The 21,656-nt window shown below is 44.5% G+C and overlaps 1 protein-coding gene across 1 annotated transcript in view; it reads right to left on the bottom strand.

Annotated features, from left to right (window-relative positions):
• GLI2 (GLI family zinc finger 2) overlaps positions 1-21,656 on the bottom strand; it is a 138,278-nt gene that overhangs the window by 58,973 nt on the left and 57,649 nt on the right. Inside the window, exon 2 of the mRNA XM_062498102.1 lies at positions 5,750-5,855. Coding sequence (XP_062354086.1) covers positions 5,750-5,855 — 106 coding nt within the window. The remainder of the gene's footprint in view (positions 1-5,749; positions 5,856-21,656) is intronic.

The raw sequence follows: 21,656 nt of genomic DNA, 5'->3' as shown, positions 1-21,656 counted from the left end.
GAGGGAGCTCGCTCTGTCTCCTAAGCAGCACAGTACTATCAATCACAACCTGCCAAAGATTTTCTACTCCAGTAGCAAAGTAAATATGAAAACACACAGGTTTTATTGGTATCTGTGTTCTGTGGCTCAGCCGAGAGGCATCCTTGCTGCAGGAATGACCATCACCAGGGGTCCCATCCTGAACTGCAGGACGGGATCCCAGCTGCAGCCCCAGGGGAGTGGTGCCCCACGAAGGATAACTGCAGGCACTCTATGCATGCCTGATAATGCACAAAGGCAGCACTGCAAACAGCTCCTCTCCTCCACTGAGTCAGGAATCCCCATAGATGGAAGGGATGGTGGACACAGCTCAGGAGGGAACAGGGAGCACTGTCAGGTGAGCCCTGTCAAGGTTCAGCTGAAGCGTGGTCAGGGCCACAGGGCACTCGGAATATTTCACCACAAAACTCAGACACCCCTTCAATGTGTGTATTTGAAGCAAGACTTTTCAAACGATTCTTAGCTGGCAAAATTGATGGAACTTTGTGTGTGTTTTTGTAGAACGGGAACAGCAAAAGGCACATCTGTGACAATAATAAATTCCAACTCTAAAGCAAGAGACACGGGTGTTTCTAAAAGCAGTTATAAGATTATGATGATTATTTTTTGTATGGCTAAACAACATATTTTCCCTTAACCCCACTTGGCCTCCCTTGGCTGAATCTCACAAAAAAAAACAAAGGAAAGAGAGAACCAGACTGGAACAGATATTCAACATGGAAAATCTTGGGTTTGACATTAAATTTGGCATATTTGTAAACACTTGAGACAGTCTTTTTATGATGAAAAGTTTAACAGTCGACTCCTCTGCCCATGAATTACCCTGCCTAAACAGCTCAGGAACATTTTAACTGGTCCTGAAAAGGTATTCTATAATTTTTAACACAGTAAAAAGGAAACAAACCTCAACAGGGAGGGGTAATAGAATCAGATAAAGAAAAAAGTGTAGGCTGCATATCGGGAAAAATCTGTAATAATATATTAAGATTTCAGGGAAATGGAGGAATATCCTTGATTAAACGAGATAAAATCCCTACCAGAGGGAAATTAAGGGCAACTCCACATTATCATGGAAATGAAGTCATCGCTATGTCTAGATCTTTGGGACAATTCAGTCCTAATGAAAAGCATGGAATTTGTCATTATCAGCTCAGGGTTTGTTTTTTTTTTTTTTTTTTAGTATTTTTATGCATGGGCAGAAGAGCAACAACCGTTTTTTTCTTAATAAATAATGTCAGAACTGCATCCTAAAAACACCATCAGGATGTTGGTAGAAAAACAAGGCTGCTTTTGTTTTTTTTTTACAGTGCATAATGCCTGATGGGTTTTAACCACAGTTTAGGAGCTACTGTTAAAAAGCTTCTTGCTGAGCCAAGCCTAGGCATGCTGTTTACTAGGGTTAGCCCTGAAGGCTCTTGCACTGGCAGGGACTTTTAAGCTGAGCTAAGGAGTTTTTACTTATTTTTGTTGTGATTTAAAAAAACAACCACCCCCCCCACACAAAAATATTATTAATTATTATTATGTTAATAATAATAATAATATCTATTATTATTATTATTAATAATAATAATAATAATAGTACCACCCCTTTTGTCAGAAAAGGGCCTGTACTAACTTATGAAGTGAATTTCTCTGGTTCTGCTTTGAGCCTGCCCACTCCTGGCTGATGACTTTCGCTCAAATAGTGCTGACCTACAACCAACAGCAAAGACTGAAATTCTGACAAATCAATAAAAGCTGCATGCAGAAAATGCATCTAAGACCTACCACTGCTCTTCCACAGAGCCCGGGCCATCCTGTGCTCTGGAAGAGAGGATCACAGGGAAAAACAGTATGTGGCTCTGTAATGTGATTGTGTATCTCCAGAATAATGCAGAAGCTCTAAATTTATTTTTCTGTCTTTTCTTTGCCTTTGAGTGCTGTAGTATTACTTACTGTTAAATGAATGTTTTGTTGTGGAAGTGTTGGCTCATACAATTTATATGCACCAATACAATTTCTTTTATCCATTCTGCTCTAGTTCTACATTCCTGGAATAGATTTCATCCCATATTCAGTTTCACTCCATTCTGCACTGCATCCTTTATAACAGTGTCCACTGGACTCCAATCCTGTCTTTCCCTCTGTCCTCCATATTACCACAGGAACACAATCATTGCAATCTAGGACAATATCTTGAATCCACAATATTTCTGTTGGTTTGCACTGCAGAGCTCAAGGATCATCTGAATGAGATACTTTATTTTTCTATAGAAGCCAAGCAAGCACCACAATTCTGTCAAATTGTTGTTAACACCACCAAACAAGTAAAACCAACAGTGGTTGCACAGAAAAGTGGGTTGTCCTAATGACTGGAGAAACACCAAAATAATCTCTAAAATTAGACTTCAAGGAAACCCCAACTCAATCTGCTTCTGGACATATATAATAAATTCTCAGTGATCTGAAAGACGACTCAAGTCCTGAAAATTATTTGTCATGCTGCTTAACAAGAAAATCACTGAGATACACGGAATGACAACACTGACAAGAAACACAGCAACTCTTTCAGGCCCATCTTGGCATGGGGGTCCTTTTTGACTCAAGTTCTTCACATTCCCATCCATGCTCCGGAGCAAAGGGTGCCACAGGTGGTTCTGCTCAAGAGAGCTTTGCAGATGAGTTCTCTCCAGTTGAGATAAAATAACGTATGTTCTCATTAGGCCAAATGCAAACAGTGATGAAGGGGAATGCACTGCCAGGTCACATTGAGCAATCAGGAAACAAACCTTTGACATAATACAGCAGGCAGATAATAAGACCCCATAGTTAGCAACAAATGAGACTGCACTTAATTTGCCGTGCAATGTTCACATAATTAGATAAATTTGGTACCGTCAAGACAGCAGACAGGTAGAATACAGACTTGATGAATTGGGGGCTCTCTGTCAGGCACCGATCACATTAATCATAAAGCCAAAACTCAGTGACGCAATTTTTCTTCCAAACATTTGCCATAATTTCCTAGAGTGAAAATATGCACATGCCCTTGGGATTTTTTTACGGACTGTTTACTTTTGAAACAAGAAGGATTGATTTCTGCACCACCAGGACGAAGTACAAACTTCTAGAAGCTCATCTGTGCCCAGAGAGTCCACCCAGTGTATTGAACAAGAGCCATACAACCACCAAGTATGTTCTGGCCCACGTCTACCAGCATGACTGGATGATTTCACACTGGACATCCTCCAGTGAGAAGGATGAGTACTATGTTGTGACCTCCAGAGCGCAGAGTGGAAGAGAGAGAAGAAAGACAAAAGAGAAGAGTAAAAAATAAGAGGAGTAAAGGACAAGATATGACTTTAAGATGTTGGCAGAGAAAATCTGAAGAGGAAAGACGATTGAGAGACCACAGCTGCAGAGAATTTTCCCAATGTGGTTGTGCCATAGTACAGGGTACTTGACAAACAGCCAAAAGGAAGTGGCATTTCCTTGACCCCAAAAAATTACCACAGCCAAGAAGCACTTGGCTGCTCAGCTTTGGTGCTTCTCCAGCCACAAAGGCACCTTCCAGTGCAGTGCCAAGGTAGTTTCAAAGAGGACTGTGTTTCCTCTTTAAGACCCACAACCAAGTTTTCTCTCCAGTACCTTGCAAGTTGGTTTTGTGAGAGGAGCTGTTGGGAATGAGAGGAATCCCAAAGAAGAAATGCAACAGGTATTTGCCAACAGCTCTACCCAAATACTAAGCAGGACATACTTGGTCCACTGACAGAAAAATGTGGTAACTGCTAACACAGTAGATCATTAATATTGGTGCACATGAACTGAAACCTGATCTGGCAACGCTGTACACTTGGCCAGCGTTGATCAGCTGGACAATATCAATATGAAAAAATACTGGGGGGTTACTGGGGATATGATTCATAGGGACGTAGCATCAGTGGTGAGATCTCAGTTGCATTTTGTACAAGACCTTGACTCATGACCCCACCACAGAAACTGCTGTGGAGCTCCAGGGTATATGTAGTGCCCCCAAACCTCCTCGTGGGGACTGAAGGAGAGCACCGAGCGGGGCACACAAACTACCTGTGACAAACATCAGAACATCTGCCACCCTCTCTTCTAACCACTGTTCTGAATATCACACTCTTCCATACATGCTTTATTAGCCAGAGCTCGGGCTTATTAACTATCTCCAAGCAAGTTATTATTCTGTCTTTTTTTCTAAAATTTTTGCATGAAAGACCAGAACTATTTCACGCAGCCTCCCTAATCCCCCTCCCCCCCAGTTCCCGTGTTAGCAACCTGCTTTGTCATTTCCCCTTTGCACACAGCATGGAAGAAGCTGCTCTGCCCCTTTAAACATCCAGTCAAACTGACTGTCAGCCAAAAAGACAATGACTTGTCTTCTGGTAGGATCTAGCAGAATGCCCTATCATTTATTTCTTGCAGTATTTTTGGAAGCAGAATAAAGCTACGGTAGCTATGGGGCCCCATAGATCTGGCTGCTGCTGTCTGCATTACTTGCTTCCCAGGGTCTGTTCCCCTGTGCACACCTGTCCAGGAGCAGCACAGCTCCACAAACAGCCCCTGTAAAGCTGGGTGAGCACAATCCCTGGCCAGACAGCGAGGCTGCAACAGGATTCCAGGGGATCAAATGAGAGTTTTTTAAGTGATGAGCCCTAGTTGTTCTTTCCTTGTTATTCTTGCAAAACAATTCTGGCCCTCAGTGGTTCCCCTACACGAGTGCTCTGGGACCTGTCCCTCAGCTGATGTCTGAGCCCCTTGTTACAGCTGCAGGTTGAATGATTTTTAGATAGCTCTGGCTCTGCCAACCCCATCACGCTGCTCCTCACCTCTTATGGGAAAGGTGCATTGTCAGGGACCAGAAGAAACACTTCCAGCCCCACGGTCGCTAGAACCTCTGCTCACATCCCTGCTGGCTTCATTTTCCTTGCCCTGATCAAAGCTTACAGGAGGTGAAAACAGTTCTCTCTGTAAACATCTCCTTCAAGACATCAAGAACTATTGAATTGCCATGTCCTGAATGAGGAGATTAACCACAAACCCCCCTCTCAGGGTGTAGCCCCTGACCAGTCTCTGTATTTGCTGCCCGTCAGCTGCCTCAGGGAGAGAGGAGGCTTTCATGAGAAGGTTGCCACCAAAACCCGGAGTCCTGCTACTCCAGGGAGGACACGGACACCCCCATGAGTACCTGACTTATTACTGCCCTTAGAAAATGCCACCAGCCCATTCAGGCTCTTGTCCAGTGAAATCAAACTGAATTACAGCATTCCTGGCAGCCTGTTGCCACTGTCCCCACAGCTGGCCGGCAGGGAAGAATGGTACACAAGGTCTCCAAAGAGAGGGAGCAGTCTTTGCCAAAGATGGTGACAGAAATGACCCATGCAAGGCATGATGTGAGAAACACAGTGGGTGCAAAAACACAAGTCAAGCCTGTTCCTAGGACCTGAGCTGAATAATGACAAAGAAGCCCTGTACTCCCATCCTCTGCTATAGGGCACTTCTATAGGCTTAACAGAGCTGTAAAGCCCTCCTGCCAGGCAGGTCAGTAATTGTCACTGGCTGGGACAATGACGTGGAGGGTGGCCAGAAGGGCCAGATTGCCAGAAGGGCAGTGAGTCCCTGGGACTTTAACAGTGGGATTCTGAATACTGCAGGTGGCTGACATTTTAGCAAGGCACAGGAGTGGAGGTGTAAGACTTACCCGTGGATAGCGTGGATAGAGTGAGGTTCGTAATGGTATCGTCCTTCCTGGTGGCGCATGTCAATTGGCAAAGGAGCGTGGAAGGCCGGAAAAATGTGCTGTGGCACTGTTATGGGGAATAGAAGAAAAAAAAAGGGACTTCAAAAACTTTTCCTTCCCTTTTAAAACAATTTCAAAGGCACTAAATCTCCATGAATTTCAGAGCAAGAGCAGTGCAAGACAAGGGGTCTTCATGATATCAGCGCTATCATACACCAGAGAAGTGGAATGAATAAATAATCAAAGTCATGCGGAAAAATCCTACATCTTCGACATAAAAGATCTCCAACAGGGTTTTTGACAAAGACAAGCAGCTAAGCGCTCTTTGAACTTGAGGAGATTATAGCAAGCACCAAGGAAAACTAGACTTGCAGCACAAATCAGATTCAACAGAGCCTGGTGGGATCCAGACCTGCATCGTCCCTCAAGCCTGGAGTGGCGGCAAACACTGTTCCTGAAAGTCTGTACACACAAGTTAGAAATATTTACCTAAAAATATAACAGCAAGAGCGGCACTAAAGCAGAATGTCTAGGCAGTCAGAAGAGGCTCAGAAGTGCCTACTGCCAGGTTCTGAGAGAGAAGCTCAAATTGCTCTCACTTGTAATCACTTGAGGCCCTATTTTTTATTCATTTGAGAAGCTTGTTTCATCTTTGATGGAAAGATAAAGTGGTCTCAAAAGGCAGCGAACACCTACATTGACTTATTAAATCTACAGGTTTTAATATTTATTATTGACCCCAAAAGTTAACGGCGAGAATATCTGAGTGAGTTGAGCTGATGGAAAATTCATCAGGTTATTTCTCCTCACCAACCCCGACAACGCTGCCTGGCTGCCTGGGCCTTTCCTGCTAAAATTACAGAAACTAAAGAAATAGAATTAGCAGAGCCTCGATAGCAATACCGCACAAGCGCAAAAGTGATCCCGTACAATCACCCTCAGACAGGGCTCCGTGCATCTGTAAAGATGTCCCTTTCTACATTTGTGGCAGCGACCAGCTTGAAGATAAAAGACTTTGCCTTTACAAGCAGTCAGAAGTTCTTCATTAAAGATTACTTAATATTTTTGAAGGTTTTACCATTCTTTCTCTGGCTTCTTGGCCTTTCTGTCTAACTGGAGACCAAGAATAAAACAAACCCGACCTCCTATGTGAGCAATTCAAAACCCAGCCTCTGCTCAGTATTTCACTGCAACTTGCCTCCGTGACAGGTACCATCTCTCTGGAGATTGGGGAAGCACCATCCAAAACCAAAGTGTCAAGGCTTGGGCCAAGTCTCTTGCTGTCGCTCAGCAAACTCCAGAAATGCCAAACTCTTTTTCTACAAAAGACTTAAACTTCATCCTTTTGCCTCTGTGACTCCAGCTGCACCAGAGCTACGCCGACTCCGTCCAGTGGGGCTGTGCTCTGCTTGGGTCCGTCGCACAAAGCCTGTGTGTAATCCTCATATACATCTCTCCCAGCATATCAGCGAGAGGATCTGCGGCTCCTACTCCCATTGCAGCGCTCAATCCCTGAGCACAGCGCGGCACAGGCGCGTCAGCCAGGCTGCTGGGAGAGGTGAGAGACTACACAAAAACAACCTTCCTGCCAACTCTGCTGAAAGGCGTTAAGCTAAGGTAGTCGGGGTGGAAAGTATTTAAGGCTCTGCAGCAGACTTACTCTCCGTGCTCCAGCGAATGGCTGGCACCTCACACTACCTGATACACTGGGAGCATTTTTGCAGCTCGCCTAATGTCAGGACACAGTAGAGTAACTGTTAACCGCCTCCCCCGCTTCTGCCCCCCTCCCCTCCTCTCCCAAAAGCAGCTCAGGGAGAGAATGAACTTGGATCCTTTAGGATCTGCTTTTGCAGGAGGAAGATTTTCCCTTCAACTGTCCTGGGTAGGGACAATCTGTTACATAAGGACACTTGCAGGGAAACTTCATTTTAAGAGGCAACCAATGTTTTTCCAGATCAAAAATACACCAGACTTTAGCTGTCACACCCCATCCCCTGCTCACACAGCACAGTAAAGCGTCTCGTCTTCCCAAACCATGCTCAGCTCAAACTCCTGCCTAGGCTGGCCGACACCTACGGCTGTTGTTTTCCGTGGGGACACTGCTGTTCGCTGCCACCACAGCTGCCACCACAACCCACGGCTGCTGTGGGGCCAGAGGGAGTCAAGATTTTACATCATCACATACAAAGCATGGTCACAAAATCAACTGTCCCTGCACAGACATCCAGTGGCAGACAACACAAACATCTCATGCAGCCTGAGCCCCTAGGCTGAGCTTCCTGCAGTGCTCACCCCATATTTATGCTTTACAAATAAAACAAAAGGAGCAAGAAAACGTGCGTGCGTGGTCCTGGGATCAACCCAAAGTAGCATCCTTAGAGGTGAAGATTAGCAACCTCCCAAAATAGGGTGGTCACTCTGCCTCTAATGGACAGGTCTGGGGCTGAATTAATCCCCAGAATGCAGGAAAGTGAGAGCTGACCTGGGGCAAAAGTGTATTGGCCATCAGAGCTGAGTTTTAATGATGTAGAGAGTCATCTTAATCCTTTGGCCTGTTCCCTACGGCAATTTAATTTATTAATAATGATAAAACTACTGAAAACAGGTCAAATTGAATATCTTACAAACCAGGGTAGCTATTTTGTATCTATGCATTTCTACATGATTGATTGCTGAGATAATACTGGAAATTTCTGTGCTAAAAGAGTCTCTCCTTGTCACTCAGGAGAGCTGGGAAACAGAAAACATGGGCTTTTTGCTGCCTGGCCTCCTTTCCTAGCTATCTGTTGGTATAAAATTGACATCTAAAGAGATTTTCTCCCTCCTCATGCCTCTGATTATTAATGGGAGAAAAATTTCCATGAACTTTCTCCTTACCACTGCACTCTTGGTTTTTTTTTTTTTACGTTTCAATGTATTTGGCCCATGGGAAGCTCAGCAATGCCTCTACCTTGGGTATCTATTTCACACCCTCAATTCCAACCCCACCGTGTGCCCTGTGCTGTGCCGCCACTAAGGGCAAGGGTTGGATTTTTTTGCATCCCTTTGCAATGTTCCCGTTCATGAGTTCCCCTGTGCTTCCCTGCCTGGGAGCACCAGCCAAGCCTACGGGCTCCAGTGGCTGGTGCTGTTCATTTTTATTCTCTTCCAGGTGCTTGGTCAGAAATAATGAATGGTTTTATAGGCAATCAACTACCAATTCATAAACGTCAGCCTGGCTCTGCTTCTTGTTCCCACCCCTCCAGAAGAGGACTGTGAGCTGGCAGCAGGACAGCAACACACACTGTTAACAAAGATGGATGTTTTACACATACGAGTAAAAAAGACAATTATATTCAATTACTTCAAGTAACTTACGGTGATGTATTCCTGAATAGCCACTCCAAGGGCAGTATGATGATTAGGGCAATGAATTTGCCAACTTTAATCTAATCAAGGCAATCTTTTGTTTAGCATTATCTGCTTTGCAGTGGCAGAGGATTTACCAAACCCAAGCAATCTTTGTAGATTTAACCCCAAAGCTGCCCAATTAGAGCTAATGATGATTGCTTTACAGAAGAGGGAGGGAGATTTTAGCAGGAGGCCTGGGGAAAGCTTTTCCCCAGGAAAAGGTTGGGCTGTACCAAGCCATGCAGTACAATACTCCGAGGTGCAAAGGCATGACATGGCACCTCCGAAAGTCCCCAAGCACTGGAACCACAGAAAAACATTTTCTCTGGTTCCTGCTGAAGGAAGAGAAAACAGAAGAACACATCAAAAGGAGCACCCAAGGGGCAGGGACAGTGAGAGAGCAGCGCGTTTTGCACAGAAACTACACAGTTGTACATCGAGTCAGTGGCTCACAGCTCCCAGGGTGAATGAAGCAGGGCAGCAGAGCCCAAGGAACACTCGGGAGGCCCCACCTTCCACCCCAGCGGGGCTCCTGCAGGAATGTGTCTGCTCCTCCGTTTGATAAGGGGGAAGACGCTGCTACCTGTCCCCACTTGTCAGAGCCGATTTTCTGGCCAAGGTTTATGAGCAAGACACGGACCTCCCACTGCTGTGCACTCATCCTTGTCTATTCAAAGGCCAGCCAACCCTCTGGCTTCAAAGAGAAAAGATAGGAGGCAGAAATGCAGGTTTAAAGGGGATGTCCCTTTGCTGAAAATACCAGGAATCAGGGAGGGAGGCATCAGAAACAGCCCTTATTTGAGGATGATGCAGGCTTCTGATTATCTCTGCAGATAAACCTGTGCTTCAAGAGAAACACAGACTGCCTGTATGGGTTTTCATAGCCAGCAAAGGACTGTTTTGACATCGCTCAGAGCAGCACCTAAAATTTTTTGAGCTCAAAAGTGAGAATTAGGAAGGGTCTAGCAAGCTTTTCCTATTCCAAATACGTCAGCTTACATGTTTGCTGGAAAAAAAAAAAAAAAAGAATAAATCAGACCCCATGGCACTGAAGTGGGTTTCAATTGCAGAAACAAACTCAGAAAGCCCTTGGGAAAGGACTTAAGTCGCCACTTGCAACTGGGGTGCAACTGGGTTGGGAAGAGACCCTGAGAAGCCACTTACACACCCTTGGTCCCACACAAAATGTACTGGGCTTCCCTTACTTTATCTGAAGCACATGTGAGTTGTGCAGGCCACCATATGGCTAAAAATTATACAGCTTTCCTATGGGTGTCCAACAGCCTCCTGGACAAGCAGTCTAGCCTGTAACTAGGCTTCTTTGCCATCAAAAGTAGTACTTAAGTATTTTTCAATCAACAGTGAAAGTAATTTGTTGAGGAAAAAAAGTAAAACATTGCTGGATAATTCAGTACCTGTTGTGCTTCTCAACAAATTTGCAAAAAAGACGCCATAAAAATTAATATCTTCTAAAAGAGGAAACACAAATTCTGATTTCATGAGATGCCTTTTGGTTTGATTTCCTAAGCATGGGACACAGCTTTCATAAAGGGATCACAAGCTCCCCTGCAAAAACTAACAAAGCTCTGCCTTTCTTTAGGAAGGGAAGAAAACATGCATTTGAAACACATTCCTGTTTTCTAACTCAAGAGGGGCTGAAGCAGTCTAATGTAAAATAATTTGCACAAGTCTAACAGTCAAACAAGAGCAGGACACCAATGAACCTCAATCATAGCAGGCAGAAAACTCAACTTTATCAACTTTATATCTAGAAGGCTTCAGAGCCCTGGAGTACTGGATTGATTTGCACTAGTGGGCAAAAAAACTTTTCCAGACACCAGCTCACACTCTCCTGTCACTGCAGTGTCATTAGCAGCTGTGCACAAACAACTGACATAAAAAATGAGAAAGGGATGTCCCAGAAGATGCCTGTGAGATTTTACCAGTACTTCCACAGGCAAACTGAGCTGTGCTGTCAGAGGCCAAATCCCTCTTACTGGGGAAAGTGGGATGGTGCCTGGTGCAACACAGCAGCTTGCAACAACTTCTGCTTTTGTTTTTTTTTTTTTCTCCCAGGTCCAGCTTCCTTGAAAAAGACAATACTAAAAGAGTGGATATCTGGAAATGCCCTTTTGATGCCCACATTTTCTCCCAGATGTTCAAATCTCGCTCTCTTTCTCAAGAATAAGGTTAACATACAACAAACATGAAATGTTCTTCACTCAGTAATCTCCCATGGAAGCCCAAGGCATCAAGTGAGAAAAAAATCTTAGGCAGCATTCGCTTTTCATGTTACACTTTTTAATGTCCCAGTTTTACTCATCCACAGTATATATTTAAAGATATGTATCTTGGCATCCAACAAGCACAGTGGCAGTGAAACAGCAAAGACAGGCCCATGCTTTGTTCCCCGTATTTCCCGTGGTGATTTTCCTCACATCAGAGCTCTCCTAGAGTTGGTGGGTTCTGAGCATCCCTGGACAGTCTCAGTGTGTGAGCAGGGGAGGCAAACCCTGCCCGAGCACTGAGTCTGTGTGTGGCTACTTGACTCCCTTTGATAGTCCCTCCTGGGCGTTTCACTGTTGTATTTGGATGGCCGCCCCTCTGGCTGCAGGACTGTAGGTGTCGGCAAGGGAGATGTTTTTGTGTTTGTGTGATGTCCCCAGAATAATGATCTAGCTGTTTAAGTGAGCTGAGCGAATGAATGAGCACAAGAAAAACATCTTCACTGAAAGCGCAGCCAAAGTTAATGCACCATTAATAATGGTCTGGGTGAATTATTGGAAGGGATAATAGGCCGGGGGTCAGGGAAGGTCTGAGACAAAGAACAGGGAAAATTGGGTCACAGAAACATGACAGAGCAGATCATGCTGATGCTTCTGTGGGATTCTCCTCGGATGAAGTCATATACCACCATGCAGAATATTAAGGGCTTTGCAGGGACAGGCATTCCCAGAGCCACCACTCAGATCAATATGGGAAGGAGCCGGAACAGACACACAAGGCTACAGTGGCTGCCTCTTAGTCCCGCTTTGACTGATTCACTTTAATGTTCTTTAGCTACTTTGCAAAATACACTAACTGTGTACCTCCTTCAAAAAGGAATGGCTAATTACACCAATCTGAGAATTTTCTAAGCATAGAAAGAGGTCTGGGCAAGTGTGTCCCTTCCCTGAATGGCAGCACCATGCATTTAAAAAAAGAAAAAAAACAAACAAACAAACAAAAAAAACACCAAAACCCACACCAAACCAAATCAAAAAGAAAAAAGAAAAAAAAAACCACAAAACAACAACAACCACAAAACAATAAGAAAAGAAACAAACAACCCAAAAAAATCTGAGGTGCTTCAGCAGCTCTGTTTTTCTGTCTCCAAAATTGCGGAAGGAGCTGCAACCCCTACTCCTGCCCCATCAGCTGCCTGTCTTCATGACACTAAATTACTGGCTAACCTTGCTTTGTCAGAATTTTTCTTCTTTAAAACAGAGATAATAACACCTCCCTACCTCAGAGGTTTGGTTAATGTTTATACAGCACTTTAAAAATGATGTGGTAATTAAGTGCTCAGTATTATTATATCAACGTCTATAATGATTCCAGCAGACAGCACTATAAACAGGGCTGCACCATGCCTACTTTCCTTTTGTTTGGCTTGTTAGCATTTGGTTTGGTTTTCATACAGTATACTTCAATTATTACTGGTTAATTATTCTGTTGTTATATTACCTGCTCAATGGCTTTGACAAAAATAAAAGAGGAACTGAACAAGAAGAATAATAGGAAATATTCATTTTGGCCCACTGGGAACATTATAGCAAAGAGAAGTGGGAGGCAGGCCCCCACCAGCTCAGCTGGGGAGACCCCTCTCCTGCCCAAGGGACTACAGACCATTCTGAAATACATCCAGCTGTTGCCACCCAAAGGGATGCAGAACAAGTTTTCGGTTCTTATAACACAACTAACAGAGAAGGATAGTTGTAACCTGATTTAAAAAACTATGTTTTTCAAGATAATGCATGTCAGGATGCTGGGGAAGACCACGTGCTTAGTTTAATAGCGGGTTGGGTACAGCATCCCATCCAGATAAGAAATAAAGATCACACAACTACCTTCTGTTGGGCAAACAGCTCAAGTAATGGTAAATACCCTGTAGGAGAGTTGGAAGGAGAAGTGGCCTTGCTGGGATGCAGATATGTGAAAAACAAACAACAAATAATAAAAAACACATTGCCCTTCAGCTATAAAATCACAAAAAAAAATGTCTTGAAAAGAATTATTTTCTGACATCTCAAAGCACCTGTAGGACAGAGTCAGTGTGACTTTACACTCAGAGAAGTTGGGGTGCAGTGAGGAGCAGGGGGTAAGGCTTGTCTCTCCACTTCAGTACTGCTGGAGCCCCTGCATGCACCTCCCTACCACAGACAGACCCAGGAGCCATTGGGATCCCTGCTCAGCTCCCTGCAGGCACAAAGACTTTGGATGCACATATGGACACTTACTCGACACAGAATAAAGCCCATTCCTGGGATTACCTACATAACAAATGCCATTATTAAATCCACTAAAGATAGCAAACATCTCCCTCAGACACTGCAAATGGCAGGATGTCACTCTCCACCATCCCAGAGGAAACTGCCTCAGATGCAATCAGAATTACCATCCATCCCCTTGGGGATGGCCCAGAGGAGCTTATCCAAGTTTATTCTACTCCTTCAGCTCAGGTGGAAGAACAAAAAAAAAGTAATTTGAAGATGCTGAGGGGTGCCCTTACCCAGCCCCTGCTGAAGACATGAACACTGCTGGCACATGGCAAGCACAAACACAGCTCTGGCAGAACACATTTCAGCCCAGCCACTGCTCCTGCAGCTGGGCAGCATCTGACAGCCAGGCAGGCAGGCTGACAGACAGACAGGCAGGCAAAAGGCGGCTGAGCAAGCTGGCTCTTGCAGCTGGGATGGGGCAAGATTAGATCAGCAAGCTCCCCCCCACAGCCCCGTGGCCAACTCGAGGCAACACTGAAGGAATTTGCCCATAAATTTCCTCCACACCCCAAGAAGACAGCGCACTTAAATGAACTCAGGCCATAATGGAAGTGGGATATTCTTGTTCAGCTCCATGTCTAACCCATCCTGAAGTTCCTGGTAGCTCCACTCAGCTCCCTCCCATGCACTGTCTGAACTCTGGTGAGGGCATTAAAACCGTCAGTCTTTTCCTGGGCAAAAGAGATGGAACAATTACAGTGAGGCTAAAAATGGCCTTTCTCTCTACACGGAAAATTTAGATTAAAAATTGAAGAGTTCATTGACATTTTCTATAAGAACACAGAACTGTCATTAAAAAAATTCAAACCCTCAAATTCCTTTGTTGCTATCTACCATCTCTGGAACTCAGCATGAGGGTCTTTCCTGCCTCATCCACTAAAGCAGCAGGGACAGCTGCTGCTGGCAGGGACATGAGTACCCCAGCAATCTCTTCAACATGTTGCCATGCAGCAATTGGCTTTGCAGCAACCTTCTTGTGTGACCAAAAATGGGGTGTTTCACTTCTTGGTGAGGAAACAGGAATTTTCTGAAGCCCGCTGACATGGGAAGTCCTGGATTTGGTTGTGCAAAATAGGCTATACCCAAAACTTTGGAAAATTTCAAAATGGTGTGGGGAGATGTATATATTCAGGTCTACAGAAGTATTTCCAAACATTCAGATGAGCATTTGTGCACAAAGGCAATGCATAATCTATTATTCTACAAGAATTCCTGGGATCTCCAGGTTACTGATAAGTGGCAGCCTTAGGGGGACAAACCATTATTTTTTTATACCTCTGGGAAGAGTAAGTAAGATGAAAGCAGAGCTCTCCTGCAGACAGGAGGAACCCCACAAGCACAAGGAAGTCTCGCAGTGTGCAGTGTGGTGCCCAAACACCAAATTTCTGATGGCTTTTCAAAGAGCGGTAATTAGAAAAGTCCCTTGATCAGCCTTGCTGCCATCAGCCACCTTCTACAATCCCAAATAGCTGGGAGAAGCTTTAAGACAGAACAGTTTTTCATCAGTTAATGTTTTACAGGCACCTGCATCTTCTGTAAGGAGCAGCACAGAAAAGATTAAGATGGTTTAAGATCTATTATATTTTAGACTACAAGAACATTGAAGTGATGAAGTTAAAATGCCTTGACTTTATTTCAACAATATCTGCTGAAACAGATTTTAAATGGACTGCTGAGCATTTGTGCATCCTGGAAAATTAAAAAGAAATCAAAATTGCCTTTCTCTGCTAAATAAGCACTGAATTCTTTGTGACACAATGAACTCTGAAACCACAGCAGTGCACATTTCCATTGCAAAGGAAGCCTGCTCCACTCACACATCGCTGCTGGAGAAGTAGCAGGATGCCAATCCCACCTGGGATGTACCAGTCTACCTCACCATACCTGATCAGGAGTTTCTACATCTGCGCCAAGCACTTCCAGACTGACACTTTCCCACCAGTGCTAGCTTTGTATTAGCTGGGTGATATGACCACTGAATGGCAGAAAAGAAACTCAAAAGGAAAGGCCTAATGCAACTTATTAATTCCACAGGTGAGCTGCAAATGCTGAGAGTCTTGAAAATCACTTAATTGCCAGGCTGTCAGGCCAAGATGTGTTTTGAGGACGCTGCCAATCTGACAGTTATTAACAAACAAAGAGGCCACAAGCCCCGACTGCACTGAGATCCTTGTTATTTCTACTCATGTGCCACCTCCCAACAGGAAGTACTTAATAAGAATAATAATATCCCGAAAGGGCAACCTACGGCAGTGCAATTAAAAAGCTTTTCTGTCTCACTTTGAGGGGTGAAAAAAAATGAGGGGGAAATTAAAATCAGACAGGAAATTCCACTAGAACAAGCTAGCTTATGTCCTAATAACACAGGATTGTGCCAACTCCTCCAGAAAGTAGAGGAGGGAAAGAAAAAAAAAATGGGTAAAAAAAGAACAGAAACGGAGAAAGAGAAAAGCAGCCCTCTAGACTGACTCAGATCTGAGGCTACATTGTGGTTTGGCTGTGGCTGCAATTCTAAAGGGAGAAAGGCAGCACAAGCAAATAAAAGGCAGTTTGCTTTTCAAGCAAGTTGCTTTTATATGATGTAACTCTTGTATGAAAGCGCGGCCACTGCTGCTTTGTTGAGAAAAGACACAGCCTGATAAGCTTGAAGGACCAGATGGATCTTGGGGCTTGTTCTCCCAACAGCTGCTGCCAGAGAACGGAAAGAAGAAAAAGAAAAAGAAAAAAAAAGAAGAAAATTCCCAACTGGGAAGGAAGAAATCCCGGCACACGAGGGGCAGGCAGGGAGGTGGGGGCAGACCAGATGGTGGTTCAGCTTGTGCCTGCCTGGACGGGTTGTCAAAAACCACTATGAAAACTTATAAGGACGGACATTTTCCACAAGTTCTTATCATCCTGCTTCCTGGGAAGCCAATAGGATTCAGCAAATGTCTGCATCTCCAGCTGATCTAGCAACTTCCAAAAAAAAGTGGGCCAAGAGGGTTTGCCCTTGACTTCTCTGGGATCAGGCCAGTGGATGAAAAACCTTGCCTGTTTCACACTAAAGCTCATTTCAAAATGGAACCCACCTCATTTCAAGCCAGCTGGTGAAATGGGAGTGTGTGAACCTCAGCTGAGTGCCCGGAGTATTCCCCAATACCCGCCCCCGTCTTTCTCCCATGGTCTCCTCAATACCTGTCTGTGAGAGTACCCAAAGTCCTCAACAGGTCTCTTTTTCTGGGTATCCAAAGGAGACAGAAATGCATTTGATGCCTGTGCAAATGTGGCCCTGACAGCAGTCCTGCCTCCTGCAGTAATGACTCTGGGGAGCAGAGAACCAGAGCCTGAGGCGATAGTTACCTGAACATGTTGTTCAGGATGGCTCAGGTGTTCCTGGAGCTTGATTTTACATCTGAGCAGTTTTCCTTCCAAACTTCCTAAGGATTTTTCCTTGGCACCCTGAAGTGCAACTGCTTCAGGTCACCCATAATACAAGGCTAAACTGTATATTGCCATTAGATTGAGGCATTATGCAAGAAAGCACTAACTGGCATTTATGACCAGGAGGCAGCAGGAACACCAGACCACACTGCTGCCCTCAGCTGCATCTGACCTGACTAATCCCAGGATCTCTGTTGGTGAGATGAGGAGGGACAAGGAAGTTGAGCAACATCCGACTGGAAATCACAAGGCTGGTGGAGTACCAAAGGGCAAGGGCAGTGAATGAAGATGGAGGGAGAGCACATCAGCTACCACACTGCACCTTCTGGACAACATTCATCTGAGCACCAAATCTAGCAGAGCCCTGACCATGCACCTTCCACTCATGCAAATAAAAGCTTATTGAGGACTTTCATCCCAAGCCACATTTCTAGGAGCGGATCTATAGATGGATATGTCTTTTAGCCTTCACGCCCCCATCCACGCATTCACACCCCTCCCCCGAGGTGGCACTGGCACTCACTCAATCACACACTGAGCCAGCTCAGGGAGTTTATCCAGTTGAAAACTAATCACCTAAAATTTTATTGCACAGGGGGTTTGGCTGGATAAGCTCCCTGAACCAGTTCACCATGAGATGAATGGTGAAGAAAAAGCAAAACCCCCTAGGCTGCTGTTTAGCAGCCACTTCCAGCCCAGGCTGCTACTGAAAGCATTAGCCCTTACCTCCCTTGGCCACTTGTTCCCACAACACAGCACACCTCATTATGGTGGCCAGGATGTTTTTCTGTGACTGCAGGGCTGACTGGACTAAGGAGTACATCTCAGTGAAAGATGACATACCCCTTCTCAGCAGCTGATGCTCACAGCCCAGCTTCCAGGTGCTGGTCCTGGTGGACATGGCCACTTCAACAAGTATGGAGCAGCTGGGCTGACTGGCCACTGCTAACCAAATACACTTCCCCAAATCCATCAGGTAGCACACTACAAGCTGTCTGCTCAACCAGCCAACGCAATTTGCAGGAGTTGGAAAGCTGCCTTGCAGAAGAAAAACTCCCAAGCAGATGCCTAAATCCTGTGAAAGCACAGGTGCCAATGCCAACAAGAAAGGGCATGCCAGCCCGCCCCGAGCACAGACCTACCTGAATGGTCTCTGCCACTGCAGGGCTGCCATGGTGGGGACACCTGTACTGCCTCGTGCCACAAAGACTTGCTCAATCTTTCAGGACAAGGCTGTGCTTCAAATTCAGCGCTGGCATTTCGAGCCTCTCTAATCCAAACCACAGGAGTCAGTTTGCTTTCTTTATGCATATGCTTCTCCAGGCATTAAAACAAACTGAAATCAAACTGTTCCTATAGGCAATGGCTTGAAAAATTTCCCCTTCGTATGAATGGTCTGTTTATATAGTTTGTAAAATTGAACAGATCGAGCCTGGAAAAAGCTCTTGCAGCGTCTGCTGTGCATTTTGACCAAACTTCTTGCTGGAAATGGAAGAAAATATGTCCGCTCTCTGCTAGTTGTGATAAAATTGCAGGTCTGGGTATTTCTCTCTCTTGCACTTATGCCCAGGTGATAAGCATCCAGGCAGCCTTCAAAGAAGAGTTTTGGGAGCTTTCATGCTTCAGGACACCAGTCCCCAACTCAATCCTAGCTGATAAAGACTGAGAGGATACTGCAAGAGCTGGCTTTTAACCAGGCATAAGGCAGCCTGCTGCTCTTAACTAAGCAGAAGGTCTGATGAGGAGAGGGGTGAGGAAGTTATCTGTTTTACCCAGCTGTGGTTTTGGTGCAGGCTAATAACTCCCATGTATCATCCTGCCTTCGTATGAAAATTTTCCGACTGGTATTAAAAATGGTCCCAGTGCAGTTTGCAGCAGATTCTCTGGGCAGCTCATGCAAAGTACTGGTTGTTAGCATGCTGCTTGTGTAATGAGGGTGCTTAAGACTGTAAGGGGTCTCTGGAAGGTCCTTAAGAGTGATTGCAGTTCAGGAGACTCACCCACCTGGCAACACGCTGATTTATGGCCTGCTCAGTTAATAGCCCTGCTTAACACAGGAGTTTGTCGAGATTAAGTAATTGCCTGAAACAAAAAGTTTATTATCTTTAAGTCTCTGCTGATGAATGACTGGGTGTTGGAAGAATCATGTGAAAGATCATCTGTGATTCCCTCCCACTTCAGAGGAGAAAAAAAATGGAAAATATAATAAGGTTTTAAAAGAAAAGCTCTTCCAAAAGGAGTTTGAAAGCTCACAATAGACAGTCAAACCTGGTCCTGGTTACAAGGAGGGGGTTTCACACCCAGGGTGCCATCTAATAAATAGCTCAAGTAAAAAACACAGTTCTGTGATGCATTTTTCCCTGCAAGTACTGCAAGTGTTTTGTAAACATTAATTAATACCACCCCTTGAGAGATAACTGATCCTGTCACACAATAATAAGACTGGAAATAAATCAAGATGCAAAGCCTGTTTAGTTTCCATATATTACATAGTGGCCTTTCCCATCCTACAAATATCTGGAAATTTTCCCATCTAGAAAAGACTGCAGATAACTGCAAAGTTAAAAGATGCTGCATGCTAAATTCTGCTACAATTATTTCTCATCTCCACTTCCAGATGCTTCAGCAAGGTTAACCAGCTTGATTAAGGTCACACACACTTTCACTGCTTCATGAGACAGATCCAAGTGCACCAGAGCACAGGACTTTGGGACTTGCCCTGTTCCACCCCCACCCTGAGATGAGCTTCTGCCTGCCGTGCGTCCCTCGCAGTGGGGCTCGTGCTCGGAGATCACACGATCCAAACCTCTCCTCCTTCGTCCCCCGTTTCCTTTCCACCCACGATTTTTCTCAGCTGGCACATGAGCACGGGAGTTCGGACACGAGGGAAACGGGACTGACAAGAAACCCCCGTCTCCACTGCAGCCCCTAAGAAACGTTCCCACAGCCCCAGATGTCAGACACACTGTCCCTCCTCACATCATTTCAAGGCCTTCCTGCAATAAAATGGGAATTGGCTCCAGCTTTTCCTAGCACTTCTCATATTACCTTTTAATCCAAATACATATGGTTCAGGGAACACTGAGAGACTGCATGAAAGGACGTACACCAAGAGAATGCAAACCCTGGAAAAAAAGGGATTAGATCTGCAAGACTCCCTTGGCCCCAAACATGTGCCCCCCCCCCCAATTCCCCAGCATATTAATCAGGAGTCTGATGAGATTCCTTCTGAAATCCCCCAAAAGATTTCTGTAGACTGCAGTGGCTTTTGGATCAGGCTACAAACTCAGAATAAATCATAAACTGGCTACATCTGCCAAGTTTATTTCTTTCTTTTCCAGGTTTCAGAACAAATCCATTTTACTGCTGGGAAAAAAGCAGAATGAAATAACTGACAAGAGTTCAAATATCCTGTATCACTCCTCATATTAATTCAGCCAGTCAATCTATCCCACAACTTTGGGAAGTGAAGCAGATTACTCTGGCCAGATCAACCCGCCAAACTGTGCTGCTTCATTTATGTGCAGTTTATTATTTAAGGTAACCTGTGCAAACCCCTTTTTCTTGGGTTAGAAGTGACAATGTGGGAGACTAAAACAAAGTCTAAAGCTAAGCTAGCTAACCAAAATACATTTGCACTGAAAAAACCTAATGATCACCACAACTCCCTCAGCCCACAATCAGTTTTGGAGAGTCTCTCTTATTAAAAAATATCTCCTATTAAAGGATATACAAAAAGCAAACACTTAAAAATGTGACCCAGGTCTCTGGAACCTTATATTTTGCATAAATTTGGATGGGTTTATTAATTTGTGATTAATGCATTGCCCTTTTCTTCTTTTTTTGTTGTTTTGGGTTTTTTTTAAACTCTATTTATCACTAAAAGCAAATTCCCCATGCATAAAAGACCTCATTACACTTCCAAGCTAGGTGATTCTGTAGCATGTCTCTCTGTTGGTGAGCAGAAAACAGAGTTGTTTTCCCATTTTCAATTCAGAGCCCAGCTGATGTGTGTTGATAACTTCAAGATACCTTGAGAGATCTTAAAGATGGGGATCTTCCTATGGCAAACAGCTTCAGATACCATTTAGGGTTTAATTTATTCATTCATCATCTGCTCAAAGCAACACTAGCACTGGCTTTGAGTTGAAAAGCCACTGCACAATGAATATAGCATCAAACTGAACTCTTCTCTTGTTTTTAGTGCCTTCAGGAAAAACAGCCAAACATCCTGATAGAAGAGGGCTGGGGAAAAATCTTGGATTTGCTTTGACCCACTACTTGAAGCCCCTTGTGCCATTTCAGGATGGGATCTACACAACCACTTGTGAACTGTGCCCACAAACCAGGGTAACAGCAGAAATGGGTGTATTAAGTTCTTCAGAAATGTGGTAGTGGCAGATCAAAACATCTGTGAACACTGCGTTTTACTGACAACGCACTTCTAACTTTGAAACAGGTTCTGCTATCAGGCTATTAGTGCAAGCACTTTACTTTGAAGTATGTACTGTAATTCT

Source organism: Cinclus cinclus, chromosome 9, assembly GCF_963662255.1.
Source record: "Cinclus cinclus chromosome 9, bCinCin1.1, whole genome shotgun sequence".
NCBI classification, from domain to species: domain Eukaryota; kingdom Metazoa; phylum Chordata; class Aves; order Passeriformes; family Cinclidae; genus Cinclus; species Cinclus cinclus.
Note: the sequence above shows the minus strand (reverse complement) of the source record. Positions and strands in the feature narration are given on the sequence as shown.